The 26,670-nt window shown below is 36.4% G+C and overlaps 1 protein-coding gene across 1 annotated transcript in view; it reads right to left on the reverse strand.

The window, feature by feature from the left end:
* The window catches only part of wdr18 (WD repeat domain 18), an 87,927-nt gene that overhangs the window by 26,946 nt on the left and 34,311 nt on the right, over positions 1–26,670 (reverse strand). Inside the window, exons 5-7 of the mRNA XM_079858384.1 lie at positions 25,515–25,658; positions 19,315–19,379; positions 16,146–16,270 (exon numbers count right to left, since the gene is read on the reverse strand). Of these exons, the coding sequence (XP_079714510.1) occupies positions 16,146–16,270; positions 19,315–19,379; positions 25,515–25,658 (334 nt within the window). The remainder of the gene's footprint in view (positions 1–16,145; positions 16,271–19,314; positions 19,380–25,514; positions 25,659–26,670) is intronic.

Genomic DNA, 26,670 nt, shown 5'->3' on the forward strand with positions numbered 1-26,670 from the left:
CCAGATACAATACTAATTTTTGCGTGAACAATTTTTTTTTTTAAATGCCGTTTATCGTGTTTTGGAACCAAACTCTTAATTTACTAATACTAGATTTAAAATCAAAACTTTGTGTTAACATTAATTAAAGGGTTAGTTCACCCAAAAATGAAAATTCTGTCAGTAATTACTCACCCTCATGTTGTTCCAACCATGTAAGTCTTTCGATCATCTTCGGAACACAAATTAAGATATTTTTGATGAAATCTGACAGAATTCTGACTCCTCCATAGGCTTCCAGAGGGACCGAAACTCGCCGGCCCAGAATAGTTATTAAAAACATTGTTAAAGTAGTCCAAGTAACTACAGTGGCACTACATTAAGTATATCAAGCGACGAGAATACTTTTTGTGCGCAAAAACAAACAAAAATAACGACTTTATTCCACTATTCATTTCCTTCTCTCTGGGCCTCTAGTTGGTTCGCGTAGTGTTTTTGCGCTGCGCGTCTGTGTTACACGTCACCACGTAGGCTCACAATTGGCCGAAGCTGGTCATGTGTGTGATGCGTGATGACGTACGAAACACAGACGCGCAGCGCAAAAACACTCGAGGCCCAGAGAGAAGGAAATGAATAGTGGAATAAAGTCATTATTTTTGTTTGTTTTTGCGCACAAAAAGTATTCTTGTCGCTTGATATACTTAATGTAGTGCCACTGTAGTTACTTGGACTATTTTAACGATGTTTTTAATAACTGTTCTGGGCCGGCGAGTTTCGGTCCCTCTGGAAGCCTATGGAAGAGTCAGAATTCTGTCAGATTTCATCAAAAATATCTTAATTTGTGTTCCGAAGATGAACGAAAGACTTACATGGTTGGAACAACATGAGGGTGAGTAATTACTGACAGAATTTTCATTTTTGGGTGAACTAACCCTTTAATGCACTATGAACTAACATAATGAATTCAATAAGATTTTTATCAAACATTAACAAATAATAATACATGCTGTAAAAAATATACTGCTCATTATTTCATGTTTTAAAATGCATTAACTAATGTCAACAAATTACCTTACTACAAAGTGTTACCATAAAATCGAACTTAAAAAAATATTTTACCCAATGTGTGTTTACAATACCTCCGTGAAGTTGGCACCCCATAAAACGAAATAATTTCCAAAACTATGCCATTCGTTTGTGCTGCGTTTGTGCTGGTTTGTGCCGCAAAAACGAACGTTTGTGCTGGTTTGGTGTTTGAGATATTGAACATTATTTTTTGGGTTGTGTGACGTCACTCTCCACCCCATGTCCTTCAAATCGCTCCAAACCGGTGTCATTCGTTTGTGCTCGGTTTGTGCTGGTTTGTGCCGTTAAAACAAACACTGTATCTGTTTTCCTTTCGCAGATATAACAAATTTAATTCGGGACCTGTGACGTCACTCTCCACCCCACCTCATCTAAATCGCACCAAACCGGTGTCGTTCGTTTGTGCTCGGTTTGTGCTGGTTTGTGCCGTTAAAACAAACACTGTATCTGTTTTCCTTTCGCAGATATAACAAATTTAATTCGGGACAGTGACGTCACTCTCCACCCCACCTCATCTAAATCGCACCAAACCGGTGTCGTTCGTTTGTGCTCGATTTGTGCCGGTTTGTGCCGTTGAAAGAAACACTGCAACTACGATCCCCTCTTAAACATAAAAAAATAAACTTTTTAAGTACAGTTACATAACTGTCCACCCCATATGGTCCAAATCGTTGCAAAACTGTGCCGCTCGTTTGTGCTCGATTTGTGCCGGTTTGTGCCGGTACGATGAACATTGTATCTTTTTCCCCTCCTTAGAAATAACACATTGGATTCGGGACAGTGACGTCACTCTCCACCCCATGCCGTCCAAATCGCCCCAAACCGGTGCTTTTTGTTTGTGCTCGATTTGTGCTGTTTTGTGCCGTAGAAATAACCATCATAAATTATTTCATTCTTTAGACATCACAAAATATTTGGAGGAGTAGTGACTCCACGCAAGCAAGCCGCGCTCTCCATCCATCTCGTCAACAAACCTGTCCGGTTCGTTTGTGCTTGCACAGGGCCGCAGCTGTCAGTGTTCTTTTCTTTAGATATGGGAATGTTTTATTTTAGATTTGTGCTATTGACATTTGGTCTTTATAGAATCACCAATGCACTATATATGTAGGCTAATGTAGGCTACTATGATATGTAATGTACTTTCACTACTCTGGCTGTAAGCTACGTGTGACTGATGCTTAATTTTGTATTAAAATAAAATAAAATAAAATAACCAATAAAAAAAAATATTTAAAAAATTGTGTGGTGTCTTAAGTTTTCTGAATACTTTTAACAGCTTACAGTGCCGGTTTGTGCTGTAAAAAGTTTCGTTTGTGCTGCTTCGGTTTTTTAGATAGCCTATTCAAATAATATTTTTTGGTCATTCTGAGGTCCCAAATTCACCCAAAATAGTCTCGTTCGTTTGTGCTGGTTTGTGCCGGTACAAATTTACTTTGTGCTTTGTGCACCGGATGAAGAAGCGTTGGCTCTCCGCAGAACATAAATTATTCATTTTATTTTATTTTTCGTGTTTGCATTTATAGGAAAAAACAATGTTACGGACAGCACAGTTCTCCGTTACGGTGACCGCTCTGAAAGCGGCACTAAAAGACTGCTTTAAAACTTCCACAGAGACCAGAAAGCACAAAACCTTTCTTTAAGGTGAAATTCGTTTTGTATTAATTGTATCTTAATTTTAAGCAATGTTTCATCAACCAATTGCCAGGATTTAATAGGCAAAATAAGAAGTAAATAGGCCTATATCAGACAATATAATCAGGACATGGAGGCGCCGGCGACTGAACTGCAGCTGGTCTCATAAATGAACCGAAACTCAGCGCCTACTTGCATCACAGACACTTTTAAACAGAACAATTAAAAACGAAAGAAAACAGACTGCTCTCTGCCTATGTATGAAATGTGCATTTCTCTGTGGCGCGTTCACGAAGATGCAGGTGGGGGGCTGGTGAAGTCACGTCTATAATTCGCTTTCATTCAATGTCTAATATTTTAAAGGCCGATGCAGCACAAACGAAAATTGTACTGGCACAAATCAGCACAAACGAAAGAGACTATTTTGGGTAAATTTGGAGCATGTAGGGGACTGGTAACGTCATCAACAATAATTTAATGTCTAATATTTTAAAGCCCGACGCAGCACAAAGTAAATTTGTACCGGCACAAACCAACACAAACGAAGCACAAACGAACGAGACTATTTTGGGTGAATTTGGGACCTCAGAATGACCAAAAAATATTATTTGAATAGGCTATCTAAAAAACCGAAGCAGCACAAACGAAACTTTTTACAGCACAAACCGGCACTGTAAGCTGTTAAAAGTATTCAGAAAACTTAAGACACCACACAATTTTTTAAATATTTTTTTTTATTGGTTATTTTATTTTATTTTATTTTAATACAAAATTAAGCATCAGTCACACGTAGCTTACAGCCAGAGTAGTGAAAGTACATTACATATCATAGTAGCCTACATTAGCCTACATATATAGTGCATTGGTGATTCTATAAAGACCAAATGTCAATAGCACAAATCTAAAATAAAACATTCCCATATCTAAAGAAAAGAACACTGACAGCTGCGGCCCTGTGCAAGCACAAACGAACCGGACAGGTTTGTAGACGAGATGGATGGAGAGCGCGGCTTGCTTGCGTGGCGTCACTACTCCTCCAAATATTTTGTGATGTCTAAAGAATGAAATCATTTATGATGGTTATTTCTACGGCACAAAACAGCACAAATCGAGCACAAACAAAAAGCACCGGTTTGGGGCGATTTGGACGGCATGGGGTGGAGAGTGACGTCACTGTCCCGAATCCAATGTGTTATTTCTAAGGAGGGGAAAAAGATACAATGTTCATCGTACCGGCACAAACCGGCACAAATCGAGCACAAACGAGCGGCACAGTTTTGCAACGATTTGGACCATATGGGGTGGACAGTTATGTAACTGTACTTAAAAAGTTTATTTTTTTATGTTTAAGAGGGGATCGTAGTTGCAGTGTTTCTTTCAACGGCACAAACCGGCACAAATCGAGCACAAACGAACGACACCGGTTTGGTGCGATTTAGATGAGGTGGGGTGGAGAGTGACGTCACTGCCCCGAATTAAATTTGTTATATCTGCGAAAGGAAAACAGATACAGTGTTTGTTTTAACGGCACAAACCAGCACAAACCGAGCACAAACGAATGACACCAGTTTGGAGCGATTTAGATGAGGTGGGGTGGAGAGTGACGTCACAGCTCCCGAATTAAATTTGTTATATCTGCGAAAGGAAAACAGATACAGTGTTTGTTTTAACGGCACAAACCAGCACAAACCGAGCACAAACGAATGACACCAGTTTGGAGCGATTTGAAGGACATGGGGTGGAGAGTGACGTCACACAACCCAAAAAATAATGTTCAATATCTCAAACACCAAACCAGCACAAACGTTCGTTTTTGCGGCACAAATCAGCACAAACGCAGCACAAACGAATGGCATAGTTTTGGAAATTATTTAGTTTTATGGGGTGCCAACTTCACGGAGGTGTTTAACCATGCATCAGTATCATGTTATCAGCATGCTAACGCTAAACTTCACCTGAGCAGCATAATTTGTTCCAAATCAGTCACTTAATTTTTTTGTCAGTTAGAATGCTGGATTAAAAGGCAGCTCACTACGTTTTGGAGCAATAAACTCACTCTCGAATTAAACTTCACTAAGTCATGAAATGTAGTTTGTGTGCTGCGTACTTAGGCGCAAGTATTGTTCTTTGTTGTGGGCAATCAGGCCTGGATAATTATCTCCCACTCAATCATGGCAATTGATTCACGGGATACTGGCTCCACTCCTAGAATTTCACTAATGGTGCAGGCTACTCCGACACATAAATCCTGTGTGCAGGCTTCCCGGGTCACTTAACGCGGGATTTGGGAGTGACAGGGAGAGGCGCAAGGAGGTGGGTAACATGCACACTCTGCCAGCTCACTGCAGAGTCTCCTGGCATGATGACACCCTAGAGGGAATGAGGTGGAATGGATGTAAAATTTGTGCCTGTAATTCTGCAAAATGTCCAAAAGGTCTCCCTCCCAAAGGCTTTGAGCTTTTTCTGTACTCTTACTTTGGACTCAACCTGACTTTAATGGTACTTTTGAAACTGCATTTCTATTACTATAGCAGCCCCTTTCCAATGGAAAATTTCATGTTAGAAGCACGGAAATAGCACCAATGGAATAGCAAAATGCGACAATAAGGACTGCCCGATGGCCCGGGGCCAGTGTAAACGACGCTCGGGAAAGGACACTTGACAGAATTGCCACTTACCTGATCGTGCCAGTTTTTGCATGTGTTATTAAGCATTGCCAATTTAAATATTCAAGCACAAAACAACGTGAAAGAGAACTCAATTCGGTACTCGAGCACTGTGCGAAAACTTTTCTTTGCGCACACATCCGAAGCACTCACACAGAAAACTGCCTCTCAGACAGCATGCAAATACTCATCTAGTGCTTGAACTGACAAATTAACAAAAAAATATTTCAAAATGCCCATCTTGGCAAGTATCCCAATAAACAAAAATAAAGTCAGTTATCAAGTAAACGTAAAGAATCAAGAAAGACAAGGCATGTGTATCAGTATATTGGATCCGTGCATTTGCCTAATATTTCAGCTTCTGTCTGTTTTTAATGTTAATCAAACAACAAAAGACAAAGAAAATCATTTACTGTTTTGTAACTTTAATAAAGATTAATCTACATTTAATTTATACAGTGAAGACTATGCAGTGTTATTTTACATGTGATTACTTTATTTACTGTCTGTACCTGAAACTGAAATGTCACTGGTACCTAAACTGTATTTTTGTCCTAACCTTCAAAAAGAACAAAAACAATAACTATTTAATTTGATTATTTATGTGGTGGGGCCAGTGAAAGCTTTGGCAGGGCAAATGACAGATTTATTGTAACACAAAGAGAACAGGAGCCTATATCATGAAGCCGGTTTGGGTGGCCGGCATACCTGTCAACACTCCCATTTTTCCCAGGATTCTCCCGTATTTCACACCCATCCCGTTTTATTTATCCCGGGAAACTCCCGTAATTTGTATGGCCCAAAGCTCGTTATATGAATAATCACATCAATATATTATTCCAAGGTTGTCCAGTTGCCAGATATTGTATAAAATGCATCCTATCAACAATCAACACATCATACGAATTTCAATCCATTTGTGATCTCAACCTGGCAACCTACACTACAACCCAATTGCGCTGTTGATGTCTGCACAGGTAGTAGACGCGGGAAGTTAAATCAAGCATCACTGGTAGAAATGGGAGGAGAAGACTCAGTGGCAAATATTTAACGCAGCATTCGTTTTTTTCTGTTATCCGTTGGCTAGCGTTACATTATGATCACGCTCTTATTCATGCAAATGCTTTTAAAGCATTTCAAGCGCGGCTAGACAAAGAGAACGCGCTGTCTGTGACTTACACACTAAGTACAGAAAGACGCGCGCCAGAATCAAGTTATTTTAGCTTGAATGAACAATAACACACGCAATTATGCCAAAATGTCCATTTAGTCAAATATCCTAATAAGAGCAGTCTTAAATGAGTTAAATAACGTCTCAAATGAACAAAGAGTTGTTAGTAAATGAGATGCATGTGAGATCTATGTCTCTGTCAGTAGCCACTAATGCTGTCTGTCATTAATGTTAATCAAAGAACAAAGGGAACATAGAAAATCACTCACTGCTCTTGACTTAAGAACTTTTGTAGCTTTAATAAGAATTTAACTATATATGTTATGCAGTGCAAACTGTTTGATAACTTTATTCAATTTCTGTATATTTCCTACCCTAGACAGGTAGGAAGGGCACAGGTAAATATGACATTTATTATAATGGGTTTATGTGAGGATTGTTTTTAAGTTCACTTAAATTAATAGTAGTTATTTTTTTAAGCCTAATAAATATTAATTAGTTATTTCATTGAAGTGTCGAGGAAATGTTATTTCATTGAGACATCAGTATCCGTTTAGTATCAGTGATACTGGCCTTCATTCATAAAAATATGCCATAATAAGTTTATTTTTATTGAATATTATGTGTTTATTTATGTTGATATCTGTGCAATTTATGTGTATTAGCCTCTGCCATCCAGCACCCCCCATAAAAGTAACAAAGCACAAAGCTTATTGCGATTACTGGATGGGAGGCATGCTAATGGGAGGAATGTCTAGTGAAGTTTTGTTTCAACTGAAAACAGAATAGACTAAAAGATCTCAGTAAAAATAAGATAAAGGCAATTATTTTCACTTTAAAAAACGATGATCAGGGCAGATTATATTCTGTCAATCAAAAGGGAGTAGGAAAAACGTGTCAGACTGCAACTCATACTGTGTGTGAAGAAAATCTCTCTTGTATTGAACGTAGGGCTGTCAAAGTTAACATGACAAAGCATTAACAGTTAAAAAAATTCTCTCAAATCTCTCAAATTCTGTCCATTTTATCACAAATTTGACACGTGAAGTGACAGATCACTGTAGCTTCTCAGTTCAAGCGGCAGCACGAGTCATATATATGTATACATACACACGTATACATGCATTCATACTAGAATAATATCAGCAGGTCAGGAAACATGAACTCAATTTGAGGCCATGTCTAATAAATTTGATAATCCAGTGGCAGGAAGACGGCCAGAGAGCAGGAGACGGGATGGGAATGGAGCTGTTCTGACATCTCCAGTTGGTTTTTAGCCGTCTAAACCCTCTTTTCTTTCAGAGTGCTCTGGTGTTTGGGTCAGATGGGATTAAGAGATTAGATGAGTAGTAGCTAATTGCTAGTGCTGTGTAATTAACACAGGGGTCAAAAAACCTGACCTCTTCTGCATGTCACAACAACTTTTGAACTAATCAATCGATACCCGGGGAGTAACTAACTAAAACTTAACTTTCGTGTGACATTTCAAAATAGTTTTTTCTAACTATTATTTACAACAAAGTGGTGTAGTATGGCAAAACACTAAATTCGCATGATGTTTGTATGCAAGCTAGCAAACTAATCAAAGACAGTCTCCAAAACTGTCCTCTCTCTCATAAAACTGCAGTGATTTGAGTCCCTGCATAGCATTTCAATCTAGTTCAAACCTACGGTTGTTTGTCATTTTATGATAGTAAAAATCACTACTTAGATTACTGTTTAAAAATTAGCGGTTGAAGTTTTTTTTATGTTTTTGAAAGAAGTCTCTTATGTTCACCAAGGAGGCATTATTTGATCAAAAAAGTGCATTTACATTTATGCATTTGGCAGACGCTTTTATCCAAAGCGACTTACATTGCATTTCAAGGTACATTTATATTCTTATCAGTTCTCGCTTTCCCTGGGAATCAAACCCATGACCTTGGCGTTGCAAGCGCCAACGCTCTACTGTTTGAGCTAAAAGTAATATTGCAGTAATATAACAGTAATATCGCTCTATTGTTTGAGTAAATGGTAATATTGCAAAATACAATTTAAAATAACTAAATTATATTTTAATATACTGTAAATATATACAGAAAAGCTGATTTTTTTTAGCAGCCTATACCCCAATCTCTAAAATGCTGATTTAGTGCTCAAGTAACATTTATTTTTATTATCAATGTTGGAAACAGTTGTGCTGCTTAATGTTTGTGAAAAACCATAACACGTTTTTTTTCAGGATTCTTTGAGGAATAGAAAGCAGCATTTTTTACTCTAAATGTCTTCACTATCACTTTTTATCAATTTAATGAACTCTTGTTGAATAAAAGTATGAATTAAAAAATTTTTAAGACAATAAGGATCCATTTGTTAACATTAAATACATACAACAAACATTATGAACTAACAATGAAAAATACTTCGAAAGCATTTATTAATCTTAGTTTATTTTAATATTTACTGCTACATTATTAAAATCAAAATGTTTTATCTATTAATAACATTTAATGGACCTGAGCTAGCATGAACTATGAACTTTTGCATTTTAATAAACATTAAGTTAACATTAATTAAACATTAAGAAAGATAAATTATACTTGAACAAATGTATTGCTCATTGTTCGTTCATGTTAGTTATTGTATTAACTGACATAAGGTCAAAAACAAACTTTTGAACGGTAGTGTGGGGAAAAAAGATAGTGAGTAGACGCAGAAGAAAAAAAAAAAGTGTACTACCCAAGTTGTCCAAAGCATAAGAACACTAAATACTTCAAATGAAGTCATAAGCAAATAGTTTCATGTGCTAGAATTGTTGTGTCAAGTTGTTAGACAGATTGCAAGCACTTTTTAATGAGGTTGAGAGCAATTTATCAGCAGGACACTACATTTTGTTGTAATATTCTCATCTGTCAGTTACAGAATATCAAAGTAATGTGAGTGTTTCCATTATGCAAAACAGCAAAACTTAACAGCAAGTGAGCGATTAAATGTTCTTCAAGAAATCAAAACTCCTTGAAGCCAGTAAGCAGGCAAAAGCTTGGCAAATCCAATAATTATTTGACTCGACATGGTAGCTTGCAAACACAACATTGTTTCATGGAGGACTGTAAAAATGCCCTGTGCACTCTTACTCTTAAGAATTATGTAAAATCAGCCAATCATGGTCTAGGACTTTGGGTGCCAAACCAAACTATCCGTGTCTCACTATCAAACAACCAGGGCCAGTGGAATCTGTTGAAGCAATTTATCACAATAGAACATTCCCAATAATTTATTACAGGGAAAAGCCCCATGAAGCAACCTCAGATAAGTGCCTTGCTCAATGGCACAAAAGTGAGCCTCATGGCTCGCTCCTTGCAGGTACCAAACCAGCAGCACTTTCAATTGACCCTTCGCAGGGAGTCTGATTGACAGGCGATCTGACCAATCATAATCCGCCATTTTTGTCCGACAAAGCAATCAGGAGAGTTAGTAGATTAACGTTGGAGGATTTGAACTTGAAAAACGGAGTGTACTGATGTCTTTCCGCGGTTCAAACAACATTCCTTCTTATGTTCTTTCATGTTTATTTGATGCTATAAATTAACTAGAAGGAAGAGATGATCGGTTCACGAGCAGCTTAAAGAGGCTCTACAGTGATCTGTCAGACACATTAAAGAGCCACAAAACGGCATTTATTGTTTAAATTTCTTTCAAAAATGACCAAATTTGAAAGGTGAGACTTTGTTTCACATCAAAAGTAACCTGGTCTGTCCTGTCTGTCAGCGCGATGTCAGTGTCCTCTCTGCTCTGTGATGTATTTTTCATCATGCGAGTGGCGTGAGAGCGGCGTCGCTTGTCGGACATAGCAACAGTAACTAAAGGGGGCGGGTCTTTGCAAACGGTCAATAACCTCTTGCACCTTAACCACTATAACATCCCACATTCACAAAAGTAAGGTCAAGAATAAAGACTAAATGAAAAATAAAACATTCCTGCATGTTACAAAAAAAAAAAAAAATCTTTGTCCATTTTTGATAAAGTAAACTGAACAATTATGCCCTTCAGCCTTCTGAACATGAAATGTCTGAAAAAGACACTTCAGTGCTAACAGTTTGTTTGGGTCGCTCTCTTTTCGTTCTTTCGTTTGACATGCTGCCTGCTGGCTTTAATGAAGACAGATAAAAGGAGGAGTGGGGTATCATCTGCGTCTAGGGATGAGGCGTGAAACTGGGTTTAATTGCCTCCATGATCAAGAGCCTTGAGGAGAGATTCATTGCCCCTCGTCCAGCTACTGCGAGTACACAGCACCCATTTCGAGACTCATCTCCTTGTGAAGTTCAGTCGACATGCTTGGACCCTGTCCTGGACGCTAACCAACCCAGGAGAGTGGATTTCTGTCACAAACTCAAATAAAGAGTCATGACGTGTAAGACTAAAATGTAACTGGTTTGACCTACATTTTGTTTTTTTTTACAGATATGAACACTTCTCATTTCTTACACTGTTCTTATGCTGAATGGTGGCATCTTCCATTATTCCTCGTAATTGTTAAAGGTTCTTAAATATTAAGTTTGTCCATTTAAAGTTTAATTATGCCATTTAAAGTGTGCATCTCATTAGTACACAGTAGAGGTAGACGATAATCGATTTGTCGACTTTGTTACCGAAATATTTTTTTTTTAGCATAATCTGTTATCAGTATTTACACTTAAATTTTAGGTTGGTTCTTAAATATTGTGTTTACCCATAAATGGTGCTAAAACAATGTTTCAAATCCATACACATTAGCAAAGAGATGATAATCGACTTGACCATTTTTTTTGTGATATTACAACTTTTCTGCATATCTGGTTATCGTTTCATAAATACTTGGTGCCACCAAAAACAGTGCTTCAAATTACGGCACAATAGCAGATATTTTGCCTAATAGCAGATATGGTGCCAGTTTCACCAATTAAGTGTTTCAAATTCATACACATTAGAACAAATAGATCAAATATATATATATAGATTAACTGATAAATGGTGCTATCTGGTAAGGCTGAATGCACCATTAAAACTGTTGCTGGATTCCAATGGGAGATGCTTATACAAGACACTGTTCAACAACAGCTAGATTGGACTACTCACTACTAGAACTTCTAGATTGGACAACTCCTCGATTAGTCGACCATCATGGCCCACCCCAAGTAAGGATTTGGGTAGATTAATAACAAAATGCACAAAACCCTTGAACCACCAAAAGATCGTCTATTTCTCAGTGAAAAGCTTTTTTTAGCCACACAAAAGTCTCAGAATCTGAGAGTCAGTCTGACACATAGCACATTGGTTATTAACTAAAACCTTTAAACCTCTCAGAGCTGTTTAATTACAGCAGGTATTTGATCAAAGGCCCTCAAAGTCAACGGGGTAATTTAGCCTGCATCAATCTGAGAATATATGAACAAAATCTGCTGTAACCCCACAGTGTAATTCCCTCGCTCTCTCTCTCTCTTTTTCTCTAAGTTGAGAGGACAGATAATGAACTAGAGGCTAAGGGTTATCACAATAATTTGGTGCTAATTTGTTCATTTCAAGAGAACTTGATTGCCTTTAAAATGCTCTAGCCTGCTCAAAGGGATCTGACATCTGTGGTCCTTTAGCCCTCATTGACCACCAGGGCAACAATGGCTAGAATGAAAACTAATTCATCAGCTTGATTTTTCTCACTGCAATACAGCTTGCCCTTCACCTCTTCATTTGAAAAATTACCTTAGAGTTCCAGCGATGGATTTTTTCCTTCAACCAAAATAAGTTATCAAGTAAAGAAAAGCACAGAGCATGAAACAATTGTGTTCAAAAACAGCTCGATATCAATAGTGGAAATTAGAGATGCACCCGCCATAAATCAGAAACTCCTGGTTCCCGATCTATATTCTGGACTTGCACACAAATGCCATTTGTGTGGAAATATTAAGTCCGTAAACAGGACATTAACACAGGCCAGAGTCTGGACACGCTGAAGATCGACGCAAAGAAGAAAACACAGATGCCAACAGAGAAAATACTTTACCAGGCACAGCAAGCTCACTGTTCGCAATGCTCGAATGCTGTTCGCTATTTGTTTCGATCGTGATTAAAATGCAGTGATTTTCTCTAATTTCAAATGGCTACAGAATACTGATTTTTTTTTCTTTTTGGTTTAAGGCCAGTTTGCCTGTTATAGAGCAAATAAAACACAAATACATTTGCTTAACACCGGTATCGGAATAGTCCATGAAAAATCATGATCAGTGCATCACTACCGGAAATAACACAACGTGTTGAGGACTGGTGGCCATGCAATGTAATCTGGCAATTTTAGTTTCTCTGGAGTCTCCCGGAATGAAATTAATGGAAAAATTCTTTCATCCGCCTGCTTGGAACCCAGGATGACCAAAGCTCATCTGTATGTTGAAAGAGTGAAGCGAGCTAATTAGTGATTTTACCTCACGGGAGAAAAATGAGAGAGAATTCAGTAGTCCATCAGAACTGCCAAGGTCTTCACACTGACTCATTCAAAGGCTGAAGGATGTTTGGAGTACTGAAGGGTTGTTATTGATATAGTATCAGCAATACAGATTCACACAATTATTCAGTTATTTACGTCAAAAATTAAATTCAAAGGGAAATAAAAGAATTTAGTCAACATAGCTTTTGCAACACATTTTACTTTTCGTAAAATGATATTTCTTAGTGACCTGGGTATTAAGCAATAAAAACAACTGTAGAGCGGGACTTCTGTTTGTTTTGCCAGTGCCCAAGTTTTGGTGTCTTAAAACATTGAATATAACATGAGCATAAGGTTAAATGACATGCATATTTTTGTCCATATTTGTTAATAATAATAAAAAAATAAAAAAATAAATAAAAAATTATATATATATATATATATATATATATATATATATATATATATATATATATATATATATATATATATATTAATAAGGCAATTCACACATACAATTAATACACCTGTTCTATGGTGAATATCTTGTTCTGAAATAAAAAAATAATTGACGTTTTGGGGGCATAAAATCAAAGTCAGGGTGATATAACTCTCCTGATATCATAATGAAATCAAAGAGAGAAGAAAAATGTCTTTTCATTAATCTTGCATACTTTTATATGTCACTGACCTATTAAAAAAGCCTAAATGCCTATTTCCTAGAGGCTTACCAACAGTGCACATTTTGTATGTCTCCCTTATCTGACCTATCTATTTCTGGTCTTGGAGTCTCTGCTAACAGGCTGATGAATCAGACGTGATTGATTAGGAAGAGATCGAAAATGTGTAGCGTCTCCAGGAACAGGGTTGGGAAACACTGGTCTACTGGGCATTCGCCAAATATCAGCTAATAAGAAACATCATCTTAGGGAAAGAAGTTTGTTTTTCATTTGGAATAAATAATGTGCACTGGTGAACTGTGAACAATAATACACGAGTTAAGAAAGTTAGCAGGATCAAATTGTGAATTCAAGTTGAATTTTAAAAATCGCCTCAATTGGTTACACAAGTGTCCTAGAATTCTTCCATATTCCATTTTTTGCACTGTTTCCATAACTGAGAAAGAAGAGAGAAAAATCTAACTCAGGAAACCCATGCGGTTGTTTTGTTTTCTGTGGAGGGTGAACTACTGTCAAACCCGAGCGGTGCTGACAGAACGTATTCACGGATCAGAACCACAATAGAGCATGCTGTGTCACTATCACTGCAGAATATGGCAAGCCGTTTTAACATTTAATCCTTAAAACCTACTAGTACCGATTTTCATGCTAGTACTTATTTTTTAGATACTAGTATCTATTCCATTAAGTAAGTGGTTATTCTTTAGGTACTAGTACCTTTTTTTAAGATACTAGTACTTATTCATTAGATACTAGTACTTATTCCAATAGTGACTAGTATTTAATTATACCAAACTTAAGAAAAAATAGAACTAGTGCTTATTTTTTAGTTACTAGTAACATTTTAGATCAAATATATCCTTACCTTAATAGATACTAGTACTATTTAAATAATCAGTACGCAAATAATATGTTGAATATTAATGAACCAACAACATATCAAAGAGATATGACACAGGAAACGGACTGAATTGCAGAAGGCCGTTTGTATAATAAAAATATAACAATAGCCTACCTTTTTAATGGTATTAGAGTAAAAAATATATAATTAATAGGCACATGTAATATAGTGCATATATACTCTTAATTTGACATGACTCTCATTCTCAGACACAGATTAATATTCAGAATTTTTTAAGAAATTATGAATGCTCACCAAAAATCCCAATATCTGGGTATTGTGGTTGTTTGGCTGGTGGGTATGAACCTCTTTTTGGATCTACTTAACTGTTGTTTGAATTTTATTATTGGCAGTTAAGTCTTTATTATAGCCTACTGTACATTCAAAACAATAAATGTCATATTAAACATATATCTTTCCTTGTGTTCATGCTAACCAATTAGCTAGATAAACCAACAAAGCCAGTTACTTACGAAAAGTCAATCTTCTATAGCCTTAGTTTAGCCAGCATTACCATATGAACTCTGATTGGATGGTTGAGAGTATACTCATGTTTATGTAATGATCTGTTAAAAGAATAAATCTCTTAATATTTTCTTACTAGTTCCTTATGAGGTTGACGATATCTGCAAATTAACAGATACTAGTAGCTATTCTGTTTTGATATCATCTAATAATTTATGACTAGTAATTATTCCAATATTGACTAGTATTTTTTATTTAGTATTATTTATTAGACACTAGTATCTTTTTTAATAGTAACTATAACATATCTTATCTCACAAGTCACAACTGTTTTTTTACTCGTCTTACGTTATGACTAGGCAGACTGACCACAGTAGAGTTCAATTAAAAATCTTACTAGTGACATTTGGAATAAATACTAGTATCTAATAAATAGGTACTAGTATCTACTGAATAAGTACTATTAGCTAATTAATAAGTACTTGTATCTATTTAATAGGAACTAGTATCTACTGAATAAGTACTAGTATCTATTGAATAAGTATTAGTAGCTAATGACTAAGTACTAGTATCTAATAAATACGTACTAGTCACAATTGGAATACATACTAGTCAGAACTGAATAGTTGATATCTGAATGACAGATTCCCATAGAAGTCAATGGCAAAAATTTCAAATGTGTTATTACTAGTAACAAAATAATAGTTACTAGTCACTATCGAAATAAGTACTAGTATCTAATGAATAAGTACTAGTACTTAATGGAATAGATACTAGTATCTAAAAAATAAGTACTAGTAGCATGAAAATAGATACTAGTAGGTTTTAAGGATTAAATGTTAAAACGGCTTGCCATATGCAGAATCTCATCATTCCTGCACTACTGCCAGAGAGCAGACACTTAGACTGAAGAAGACGCAGGTGTCTAATGGCACGTCAGCTTGGAGCGGGCTAGAAGCAGACTGGTCAAGCTCAAGCTGCCAGGGAGGAAAGAAGAGTCAGCAAGCCTGGCTGAGCACTGAAGGATGCTGGGATGGTTGAAGGGTGATTGTACATAGTAGCAGATATTGTCTGTACACAAGGAAATCAAGCTGAGAAAGAGAAAGAGAGAGAGAGAGTGCTTGTTGCTTACCCTTGTGGTTGATGGACCATATGCACTGCTTGCTCTGAACGTCCCACATCCTGACAGTCTCGTCATTTGAGCCGGACAGCAGGAGTGTGCCGTCCATGGACACAGACAGACATGTCACCAGATTTCTGTCCAGGAGGAGAAAGACTGTTAAAGTGAAAATTCTAAGAGCAAATTTGGTTTGCCTACAGCTGACCTTTTGCTTAAAGTCTGCCTTCATAATATTAAAAATGCAATCATGGTGTGGTGGTTAACATAAATGCATGACATGGTGCTCATATTGGAGAAGCAGGTTCCAATCCAACACACACAAAATGTACATATAAATATATAACCATTCAATCATTCAATAGGCTATGTCTTATGTTCACCAATGCTACATTTATTTGATAAAAAATACATTAAAAACAGAAATATTGTGGGGGGAAAAAAAGATTATTCCTCTGATGGCAAAGCTACATTTTCAGCATAATTTCTCCAGTCTTTAGTGTCACATGATCCTTCAGAAATAATTTAAATATGCTGATTTGGTGCTCAATTATCATCAATTAATACTTGTGCTCAACTATTAATAGCTCTTATTAATAACGTTGAAATCAGTTGTGCTGCTTAAAATGTTTGTGGAAAAAGTGATGAATTTCTTTTCAGGATTCTTGGCTGAATAGAAAGTTCAAAAGAAAATCATTTATTTGAAATAGAAATCGTGTTTGTAACATACATTTCTTTACTGTCACTTTAGATCAATTGAATGTGTCCTTGCTGACTAAAAGTATTCATTTATTTTTTTCAAAAACAAACAAACTTTTGAATGGTAGTGTATTATGGTTTCCACAGAAATATTACCTTTTTAATTTGTTTTCAACATTGATAATAAGAAATGTTTCTTGAACACTAAATAAACATATTAGAATGATTTTTGAAGGATCATGCCGTAAGATATATACACTACTGGTCAAAAGTTTTGTATTATCTTATTTAAAAAAAAAACACCAAAATATGAAAAATTATAATCTACTGTAGTATAGAGAAGTGGTTTTCAACCTGGGGGCCTTAGGGATCCTCCAGTGGGCTGCGAGATAACTTACAATTAATTTAAATATATTAATATAGTTAATTAATTGTATTATTAATACATTAAATAAAAAAAAAATTAAAGCACCACCTCTCTCATACGCATCCTGTGATTGTTTGGGAGCAGCCCAAGCCATTTTTCATCAGTTGGAAAAAGAGACAACTAGTGTCGCTAATAAAGTTTGATGGATGATGATTTCATACAGTGACATACAGGAGTCATACATTTGGCATGCGCAGGTCCGTTATTACTGATGCGGGAAAAAACGTGCATGTGCGTCTTGGCTCACTGATTGCTATAACATTGTATTTCTGCATGACACACATTTCAATATATTCGCGTAGTTGTCAAAATGAATGTACTGGGACTGGGAGTGTTTTATAATGGATGCTTGTCGAAGAAGCGTGTTTTGGAGAAGTTTGTGAGGGTCAGTGGTGTTTATGTACACATGGGCATCAGACACTCCAAACATACATGACTTGTTCTGACAGAAGAACTGTTAACTTATGACATCGACCCGCCTTTAGATCGCTGAGTTTCCACACATTCAGAATGTTTTTATTTTTCATTTGTATTTTGGTTTGTTTAATAATTCTGAATGGATACGTATAGTAGCTAGCTATATGCAGTCCTTTGGCATCTCCCTGTGGTCTTGTTTGACTTGTGCTTATTTGTTTAAAGGCACACCATGTAAGTTTTCGCCACTAGAGGTTGTTTATTCAAAACAAAGGCTTGATGACGCCTTGATTTCGCGGAATCTTGGGAGCTGTTGTCTTCATCTCTACAGACGATGGAGAATACGACGGGACTCGGGCAGAAATCATATTCATGGATGACTGGTAAAGTATTAAAGATTTATTAACGTTACAAAAGCCGTTGGAGCAATTACTAATGACAGACGAGTGCAACACGCGGCTCGAGAGCAGTGGAGCTTTTATTATGCCTCAGACCGCTTCCGCTTCTTCCGGTCATGCGTATGTGGGGTAACGTATCGCTGTTTTATCATATTAGATACATTTGAGTGTGTTATAATTGTTATAATTATATATTGTTATAATGCTACTCTGTGTGTTCACTTGGCGGATACTATATGAGACACTTGTTGCACACTGCAGTGAGCCACATCGATATTAGGCATGGTAAATATGGTACTCGCGGTAAATAAATAAAAAACGACATTTAAACAAAAAGACTGTGTTGAGCTGTACAACAATGATTAGTTTTCTGTCGATGAATGTATCCAAACGGTTGGTCACCTGTCTAATAAAACACATAATATATTAAAGCGTTTTTGGTGTTTACATGGTTTCTACAAAATAAAAACGGAAATCGAGGTTAACACCAGGCATGATGTCATTGATAGAAAACGCACGGACACAGTCCGTGTTAAACTGCTTATTTATCTGGATTTAAATATTCTTAGAAAAATTTTAGATGTAATGTAAGTACACAAATCAACAAAATACATAACATTGTTCAAGTGGTTTTTGGATATTCTTACATAGTGTGCCTTTAAGTTACTGTATAACTGAGCAGAGTACTTATAAGTTGTAAAGAATGTCTGCAGTGACATTTTTGCAAAGTGTGAAAGTATTTTGAATTTATTTTGTTTGAAAAATAATAACTGTTGAGAAGTATTAACACCTGAATACAAATGTTTTGTGAATAAAAATATTGATTCGGAGAGGAGGGGGGCCTTGGAGTAAAAAGGGTTTACAAACACTGGTATAGAGTATATAGAGTCAAAGCCACAATAAAATGTGTTTGTTAAAGTAACAAAGTACAAAGTACAATTCCAAAAGACATCCTTTCTGCCACCAGCAGATGCCAATTCTGCAATTCTCGCTGTGTGTAACCTGAAAAACACACAGTAAATGGAGGCCGTGATTACACCTCCTGCCTGCACCGTCTTCAGCACAAAGGACAGGAAAAAGAAATGTAATCCAAAATGAGTAGAAGCCAGAAACTTTCACCTTTCTTCCTTTCATTGATTGAACTTTGTGCTCCAGCAAATAAAAAAAATAAAAAAATTCAAGACTTTTCCTGAAGTAATGATGGAGGACAGACACATGGGTCACAACAAAGAGCAGAAAACCTCACCCGTGTCCTTTGAACACCTGATTGCCGTCGCTGTCAGACTGGAAGGTTTTGTCCCGGCTTAAACTCTGCCAAGCAAGAAAGAAAGAGAGAAAAAGAGCAAAGGGGGAAAAAGAAACATTTATGGTCAATGTGGAGAAAACAATCCATATGCTAACATGGGTCGATAATAACGACAGCCTGCTGGCTTGGGGTCAGTCAGTGTTCGAGTTAAGGTCTCGCTTCATCTTAAACTCGTTGATCATGTACATGTTTTTATGCCAACTGGGGTAGCTGAAAAGAAAAAAACCTTTTAGTTGAGCACTGGCTAAGAATTTGTTCCACAAGAGTCAATTAGCCTGGTATACATACAATCACGGTCCATCCTGAAGCCTCCATAAGGAACCAGGGGATTTAGCCCCGACTGTCTCCTAAACGGTCAGATCGATTTACTTAATGGCATTAATTAAGGAAGAGGCTGTAGAAGTATGGTGGCCTGGACTGGACCATTGCTGACTCAAATCATTACATCACCTCTTGAAAGACTGGCAATAAGGAGCATCAATAATACATGACAGGAAGAGTTAAAGCCAGGAGGAGTTGTCTGGACTTTCATGAAGGAAAAGAACGTCTTTCATATTCAGATTTGCACATTAATACAGACAGACGTCGCACTGGTCCGGAAATAAAATCCATGTGATTAGGAGGAGGAAATAGTTTTGAGAGACCTTGTTATAATTCAAATAATAGAGCCGTTCAGTTTGTAGTCCTGAATCCCAGAAGAGAATTGGCAATTTCAAGCCATGAATAGTTCTTATATCAAAGGCTTTAAGATTAGCAGTTTTTGATTTATGATTAAAAGGAGGGCTGTGGTTAAAATGACTGACTTTCACGATGTGTTCAAAGTCAATTAAAAAACATTATACCTTAAACGTTGTGCTAAAACATATTTGAGACCACTGTGTGCAATAAAAAATAATTTAAAAGAATTGCTACAAGGACTACTACCACATTGCTACTACCACAAGGATTTGAGTTCATGTGCTTAAGAACTATTGTTGTCCATATATAGCGACTTACACCACCGTTCAAAAGTGTGGGGTCATTTTTGTTTTGTTTTAGAAAGACGTCTCTTATGCTGACCAAGGCTCCATTGATTTGATAAATACAGTAAAAACTGTAATATTGATAAATATTATTACAGTTTTAAATAGCCGTTTTCTATTTGAATATATTTTGAAATGTAATTTATTCCTGTGATGGCGAAGCTGAATTTTGTACTTTTCGTTATTTCTGTACTGAGTAATCTATTAGGTTATGGTTAGGATTAAGGTTAGTTGCATAAGTTATCAACCTTTTTCCTAACAAGCCTCCTACGTTTAGATTATGGGAGGCACTTCCGGTTTGGGGAAGTTCCACTACTGAAACATCATTTCAAATAAAAAGGTTGCACAACAAATAATCTTATCAGTCAGTTCGACTGAATGAGCTGTACAATGTCCTTCATGTTCTATTTTCAGATGTCAGGAGAACGCAATGCTTGGTATTTTATTGTGACATGGTACAACAAGAATATCTAAGGCAAGAGTTTTTTTCAGGCACTGCATTCTTTTCCTCCTGATTATTTTCTCTTTTTTCCCTTTGCATTCTGCTGTAACAGTATTAAAAAAGACAACATATACTGTGCACTTGAGTTCTGCTCTCCTGATTTAATTATGATACATCCCATGAATAATTCACTGGAATGCACAAATAATCTCTGGTTTTCCTCCCCAAATCCTCACGTCTCTTTCCAGGTTTGTTTTCAAGATGCTTTCAAATGTAATCGTCTCCCCTTCACTTCTAATCCCTATTAGCAGGAATGTTTCTATAGTACGTAAATACAATATTTATTCACTGCCTAAATGACAGAAATCAGTTTGAAATATTATCATTCAATGTTCCAGTTAATGAACACCATTGATTAAGGCAACGTATGTTACATAACACAGACATATCTTACTACAGTGATATTTTAATACGACCGTAATATTGCTGTGGAAAGAATCAAGCTTTTGGTGTTATTCATGGTCTGTTTTAGTAATTTTGTTAATGCTTTTGCACTTTTAAATGTCTTGGTTGAATAATGTCATCTCATTGTACCCAGTTTTCGAAAATGCTTATTTTTGCGTTCATAAAGCGAATCCTTCGCTGGCTGTTTACAGTTTAACAGAAGTTACTCCCATAATTTGCGCAAAGCATCATGGGACATAGGAAAAAGGTGGATAATTATTATTGTAGTAACTACATGTAACGTGTAACAACAAAAAGTGTTACCGACACTTATATGTACGGATCCCCGCACACAGAAAATCATGGCCATGAAAATCATCCCACGTCGAATTAATTCATGGTCATGTTTTATTAACTGAAATATAATACCCTGTTCCTTTTATACATATGACACTTCTGTGGTGTTTTTTTTTTTTTTTAAGCTTGAAAGATTGGCTATAACTGCAAAGAGCAAATTCCCCCCAAAAATTATTTGGTGTTCCACAGAAGAAATAAAGCAATTTGAGTTTGCAATAACGAGGGTGAGTAAATACTGACAGGATTTTCATGTTGAACTGTTCCTTTAATCTAATCTTGATGGGGAAAATAAACTCTAAAAGCAAGTTAAGCAAGCATTTGTCTACAGCAGGGATGTTCAGAGCATGAGTTAAAGTTAAACAGATGTCTTTCTGAGGCAGAAAGTCTAGACAGGATTAGATTTTAAAAACCTTCAGCAGTAACACTCTATCTCTCTCTCTCTCTCTCTGTATTTTTCTCTTTGCGTCTCTTTATTTTCCCTCTCTGTCTTTTGTCTTCAAGCAGGCAGGGGATTCTAAGCTTTCCTGTCAGAAAGCCTTTTTCTATCAAAATATGACAAATTCAACCCTTGTTCATCACTAAAAGACCATCTAAAAAACAAGGGTAAGGAAACTGAGCTGAGGAAGTACTTTTTTAACCTTTGTAGCGGGGTGAAGAGGTCAATGGAACTGCTGGACTGAGAAGAGAAGAAGGTCACAACTGAATATTAAATAATGTTTTTTTTTTTTTTTTACATGAAATCTAATACATAACACCATAAGACACATCCTCTAGCCCTGACGAGAGGAATTTTTTCCACAAATTTTACTGGCAAGTGATTGTATTTTGTTCAAAGGAAAACGTCTAACCCAATCAGAGCGAGAAGATTGAGGCCGTTGTTTTGGAATTAAGTCAGGATCCCAGATTCAAAGACTCCTAAGACTGCTTATTAGGGATATTCATGAGTTTATTGTGAAATACAGTGAAACTATGGATTTGAAAGTGTGCAGTGATGCCTGGAATCACTTTGATCATGAAAATACAGTTAAGTGCAAGATATGCAGTACCAAACTGCAATATACATTATAATAAGAACAGTATTGGGTTACACTTTATTTTAAAGTGCCTTTGTTACACTGTAATTACACATTAAAGTACTGTGCAATATAGGGTTAGGATTAGGGTTTGGTTTGGTTTAGGGTTAGTTGCATATATTTATGCAAAATGTATAGTTATTATGGTCACACTTTAGTTTAGGGTCCAATTCTCACAATTAACTAACTATTAACTACAATTTTGCCTCAATAAATTCCTAATTACTGCTTATTAATAGTAAGGTAGATGTTAAATTTAGGTATTGGGTAGGATTAAGGTATGTAGAATATGGTCATGCAGAATAAGGCATATATGCTTTATAAGTATTAATAAACAGCCTAGTAATATGCATGCTAATAAGCAACTAGTTCACATTGAGAAGTGGATTCTAAACTAAAGTGTTAATGTTATTACTATAGTAACTACATGTGACATTATGTAACAATGACACTGTGAAATAAAGTGTTACCCAGTATTGTAATAGAAATTGTAAATTCTTTGTGCTTTAGTTGCCCATGTTTCAGCTTTGTTGTTATGGGAAAGAGCGCATCCACAACAAGAGTTACACATTCAGACAAGAACGGTCAAGTTCACGTCTGCATTCACGTCCTTTTGTGCAGATGTAAGTTGTAATATGACTTGAAATAAAAAAAAAATTACAATAGCCATCCCGACTTATATCCCACCAATAAATCTCACTTTGAAACCAACCTTAAGACAGCAGACAAAATTATTAAGAGTGCAAAACCCAGCTTTAGAAGTCAAAGATATTCAAGTCTACCAATAAACAGCCTTTGAACATCTTGAAAGGTTTTAGAGACATGAGAAAATAAATAAATCAGGAAACCCTGTAGACTACTAAGGCTGGCTGAGATTCCAGACGGGGGGAACAAAATGAAAAACCGAGAGGCTGAAAAAGCACGTCATTACCAGCTAATTAATGCCCTGATTAAAGTTTAACAATGATGATGAATGTATCAGGACAGATTGGGAATGAATCGCACACAGTTTCACCTCAGTTTAAAGATGTTTAGAAATACATGCAGAAAACATGCTTTCTCTCACACATACATTGGCTTAAGATGTATATAGAGCGAAAACACTTAAACACTTAAAACATAAATACTGCCTCAAGAGGAAAATTGTTTATTCCTAAAAAATTCTGCCTCAAGCATCTCCTGTTAGGCTGTTCAATATGAGCTCAGGAAAACTTTATCATACGGCGAGCACTGTAAGATAAATCTTTTTATTAAGTGCTGACTAGGAAAGGATGGGATCATGCTGCCAAGTGTTTGGTTCCTCCAAACGTTTCTTTCTTCCATCTACACTTATCATCTAAGGGAGTACAAGTTCACAAGGCAAAAATCAACGGATGTACGATATATTTTATCGGCACCATATTGGTTATCAGCCAATATTAGAGTTTTTTTTTTTATATTTGTTAGTATCGACAATATGGGATATTTAATTGTGCATGCTCATTTGTTAAATGTCATTTACATAAATTCTAAAATAAAAAACTCTTTGTCATACAGTACATTATAATGTGATGCCTTAATTCAGCATTTAAAACATTTTAAAATTATTTATTAAAATTTTTAAACAAAATAACTTAAATGTCAGTCATTTATCAGTTATCGGCCATAAAGAAAATAGCGGCTTACTGGGATTGGCCAGTACTGGAATTTTAAAATCATATTGTAATATTTTATATTGTAATATAAAAACAACTCATGAAAAGCCATAGTGTATATAATGCAAATATGAATGGAATTCGGGAGCTGCAGCAAAGGAGTCTTTATTAGTAAATAAAGACATACATTTCTGTATGTTTCTTCACACAAAACTATCATATGACTTCATAGAATATAGTGAACATGTCATATGGGCAACTTTTATGATGTCTATTGTCACTTTTGAAGCTTGACAGTCACTGATCCCTTACATTACAAAAAAAAACAGCAGCATGAACATTCCGCTAAACTCCTTTTATTTTCCACAGAAGAAAGTCATACAGTTTAGAACAACATGAGAGTTGTAATAATTTCCAAAAACCAGAAAATTCCTAATACCAATGTTCTCCATAAGCAGATGTTTCTGCAGATTGAGCTCATACAGGTCCTCATACCTTCTCAAAGCCAAAAGCACCTGCTGGGGAATAACCTACTCCCAATGATCCAACAATGGGCTTTAAGTGAAACTGACAATGGCCCTGACACCTGCATACGTTTCATCTTAAATTCCTTTTGAGAAGAGTCCTCTGGTGTAAAGGTGACGTGAGGTGAGAATGTGGAAAACATATTCGTTTCACATCCATTTTTGCCTTCCAGCACAGAGCGCTTTCTCTAAGATGCCCTGACCTGGACTGAAATGGACAGCTCAACAAAAAAAACACTTAAAATCACTCACTCTAGCTCTCAGCAGTGCTGAGGAGACATTTGAAGGATCAGAACAGTGGATCGCAAATCTCAGCATATAAATGTTTAACACCAGAAATTGAAATTGACTAAGTTTACTCTGAGGACTATGTGAAATAAAAGAAATGAAGATTTGACGGAAAATGATTTGACGCTATTTATATCTAATCGCTGCCAAGCAGGAGTCCAGTAAAAATAACTAATCTTCTCCATCTAATGCAGTGAAGATAAGACAGGGTGCATTATTGCTTATGAAATCCCAACAGGCTGTTCGTCAATGTGCTATGGGCCAATTAAACGTCTCATAAACAACTTCACAACGGTGTCAAAAACTCTATTACAAAGGTCTCATTGGATATGCTTTCAGAATTTAAAAGTGCTTACCGTGCTGCATAGAGACACCTGAAAAATATTGCCATCACTGCCTCCACAGAATAGGAAATACTCGCAGGGGTCAAAGGTCACTGACATGATGCCAACGTCGAAGAGAACGGACAGGAGCATCTCCCCAGAGGAAATTTCCCAAACCTATGACATGAGGAGAGAGAAAGACATCGGGTCAATAAAAATAAGGTTGTCAAAGATCATGAAAACAACAATCTTTTTTGAAACGTGCCAAGTTCTAAGAATTGTTTTATGTTCCTATTATGTTTCTTAAAATGTCAAGCATATACATACACAAGCATACATACTTGTTTTTTTTTTTTTTACAAGTAAAATTATTTTAATCCAAAATATTGCTTTTATGATACTGGTCAATCCAGTAACTGGGCACAAAAGAACCATAAAAGTATCATATGAAAAGTGGACTTTATTCGATTCTGTCGAGTCACAATCACACAACATGAGGTGAGGGATATTCCCCTGAGTGCCAATTCTAGGGATACTCTCTATTACTGAACAGCTCTATCACAAACATGTAAACTTTGAAACAAGGTACCTGGTTTACATTAGACCTGGTTTACACAGCTGGGAGAAATGCATACAGGGCTGTCGTTTGCCCCCATTTTGAGTACTCAAATCACATCTATGTTATGCTAATTCCAGCATGCAGACCACTTCTGAAATTGCCAAACCCCTTTTTTTTTTAAAAAAAAAAAACCTTTACAGTATGGCCAGAGGATGCAACCACAATGCTCCAGGACTGCTTTCAGGACACAGACTGGAACATTCAAGGAGGCAGCCACAAACAACAATCACACAAACCTGCAAAAATACACACTAAAACAGTCACTGCCTACATTAAGAAGTGCACTGATAATGTGACAGTCACCAAAACACCACCACACGTGCCAACCAGAAGCCATGGCTTAGAGCAGAGGTCCGTGGACTACTGAAGACCTGAGATGTTGCATTCAAATCAGGAGATAAAGCAGTCCTCAAAGAAACAAGAGCCAATCTGTCACATGGCATCAAGGCGGCAAAACAGTTGTATGCCCACACACAAAAAATAAAAATAAATCAACAAATCACTTCACTAACAGCACACACAGAGCCTGTGGCAAGCCATTCAGACCATTACAGACTACAAGCGCCTGCC

Source organism: Squalius cephalus, assembly GCF_949319135.1.
Source record: "Squalius cephalus genome assembly, chromosome: 22".
Taxonomy (NCBI): Eukaryota; Metazoa; Chordata; class Actinopteri; order Cypriniformes; family Leuciscidae; genus Squalius; species Squalius cephalus.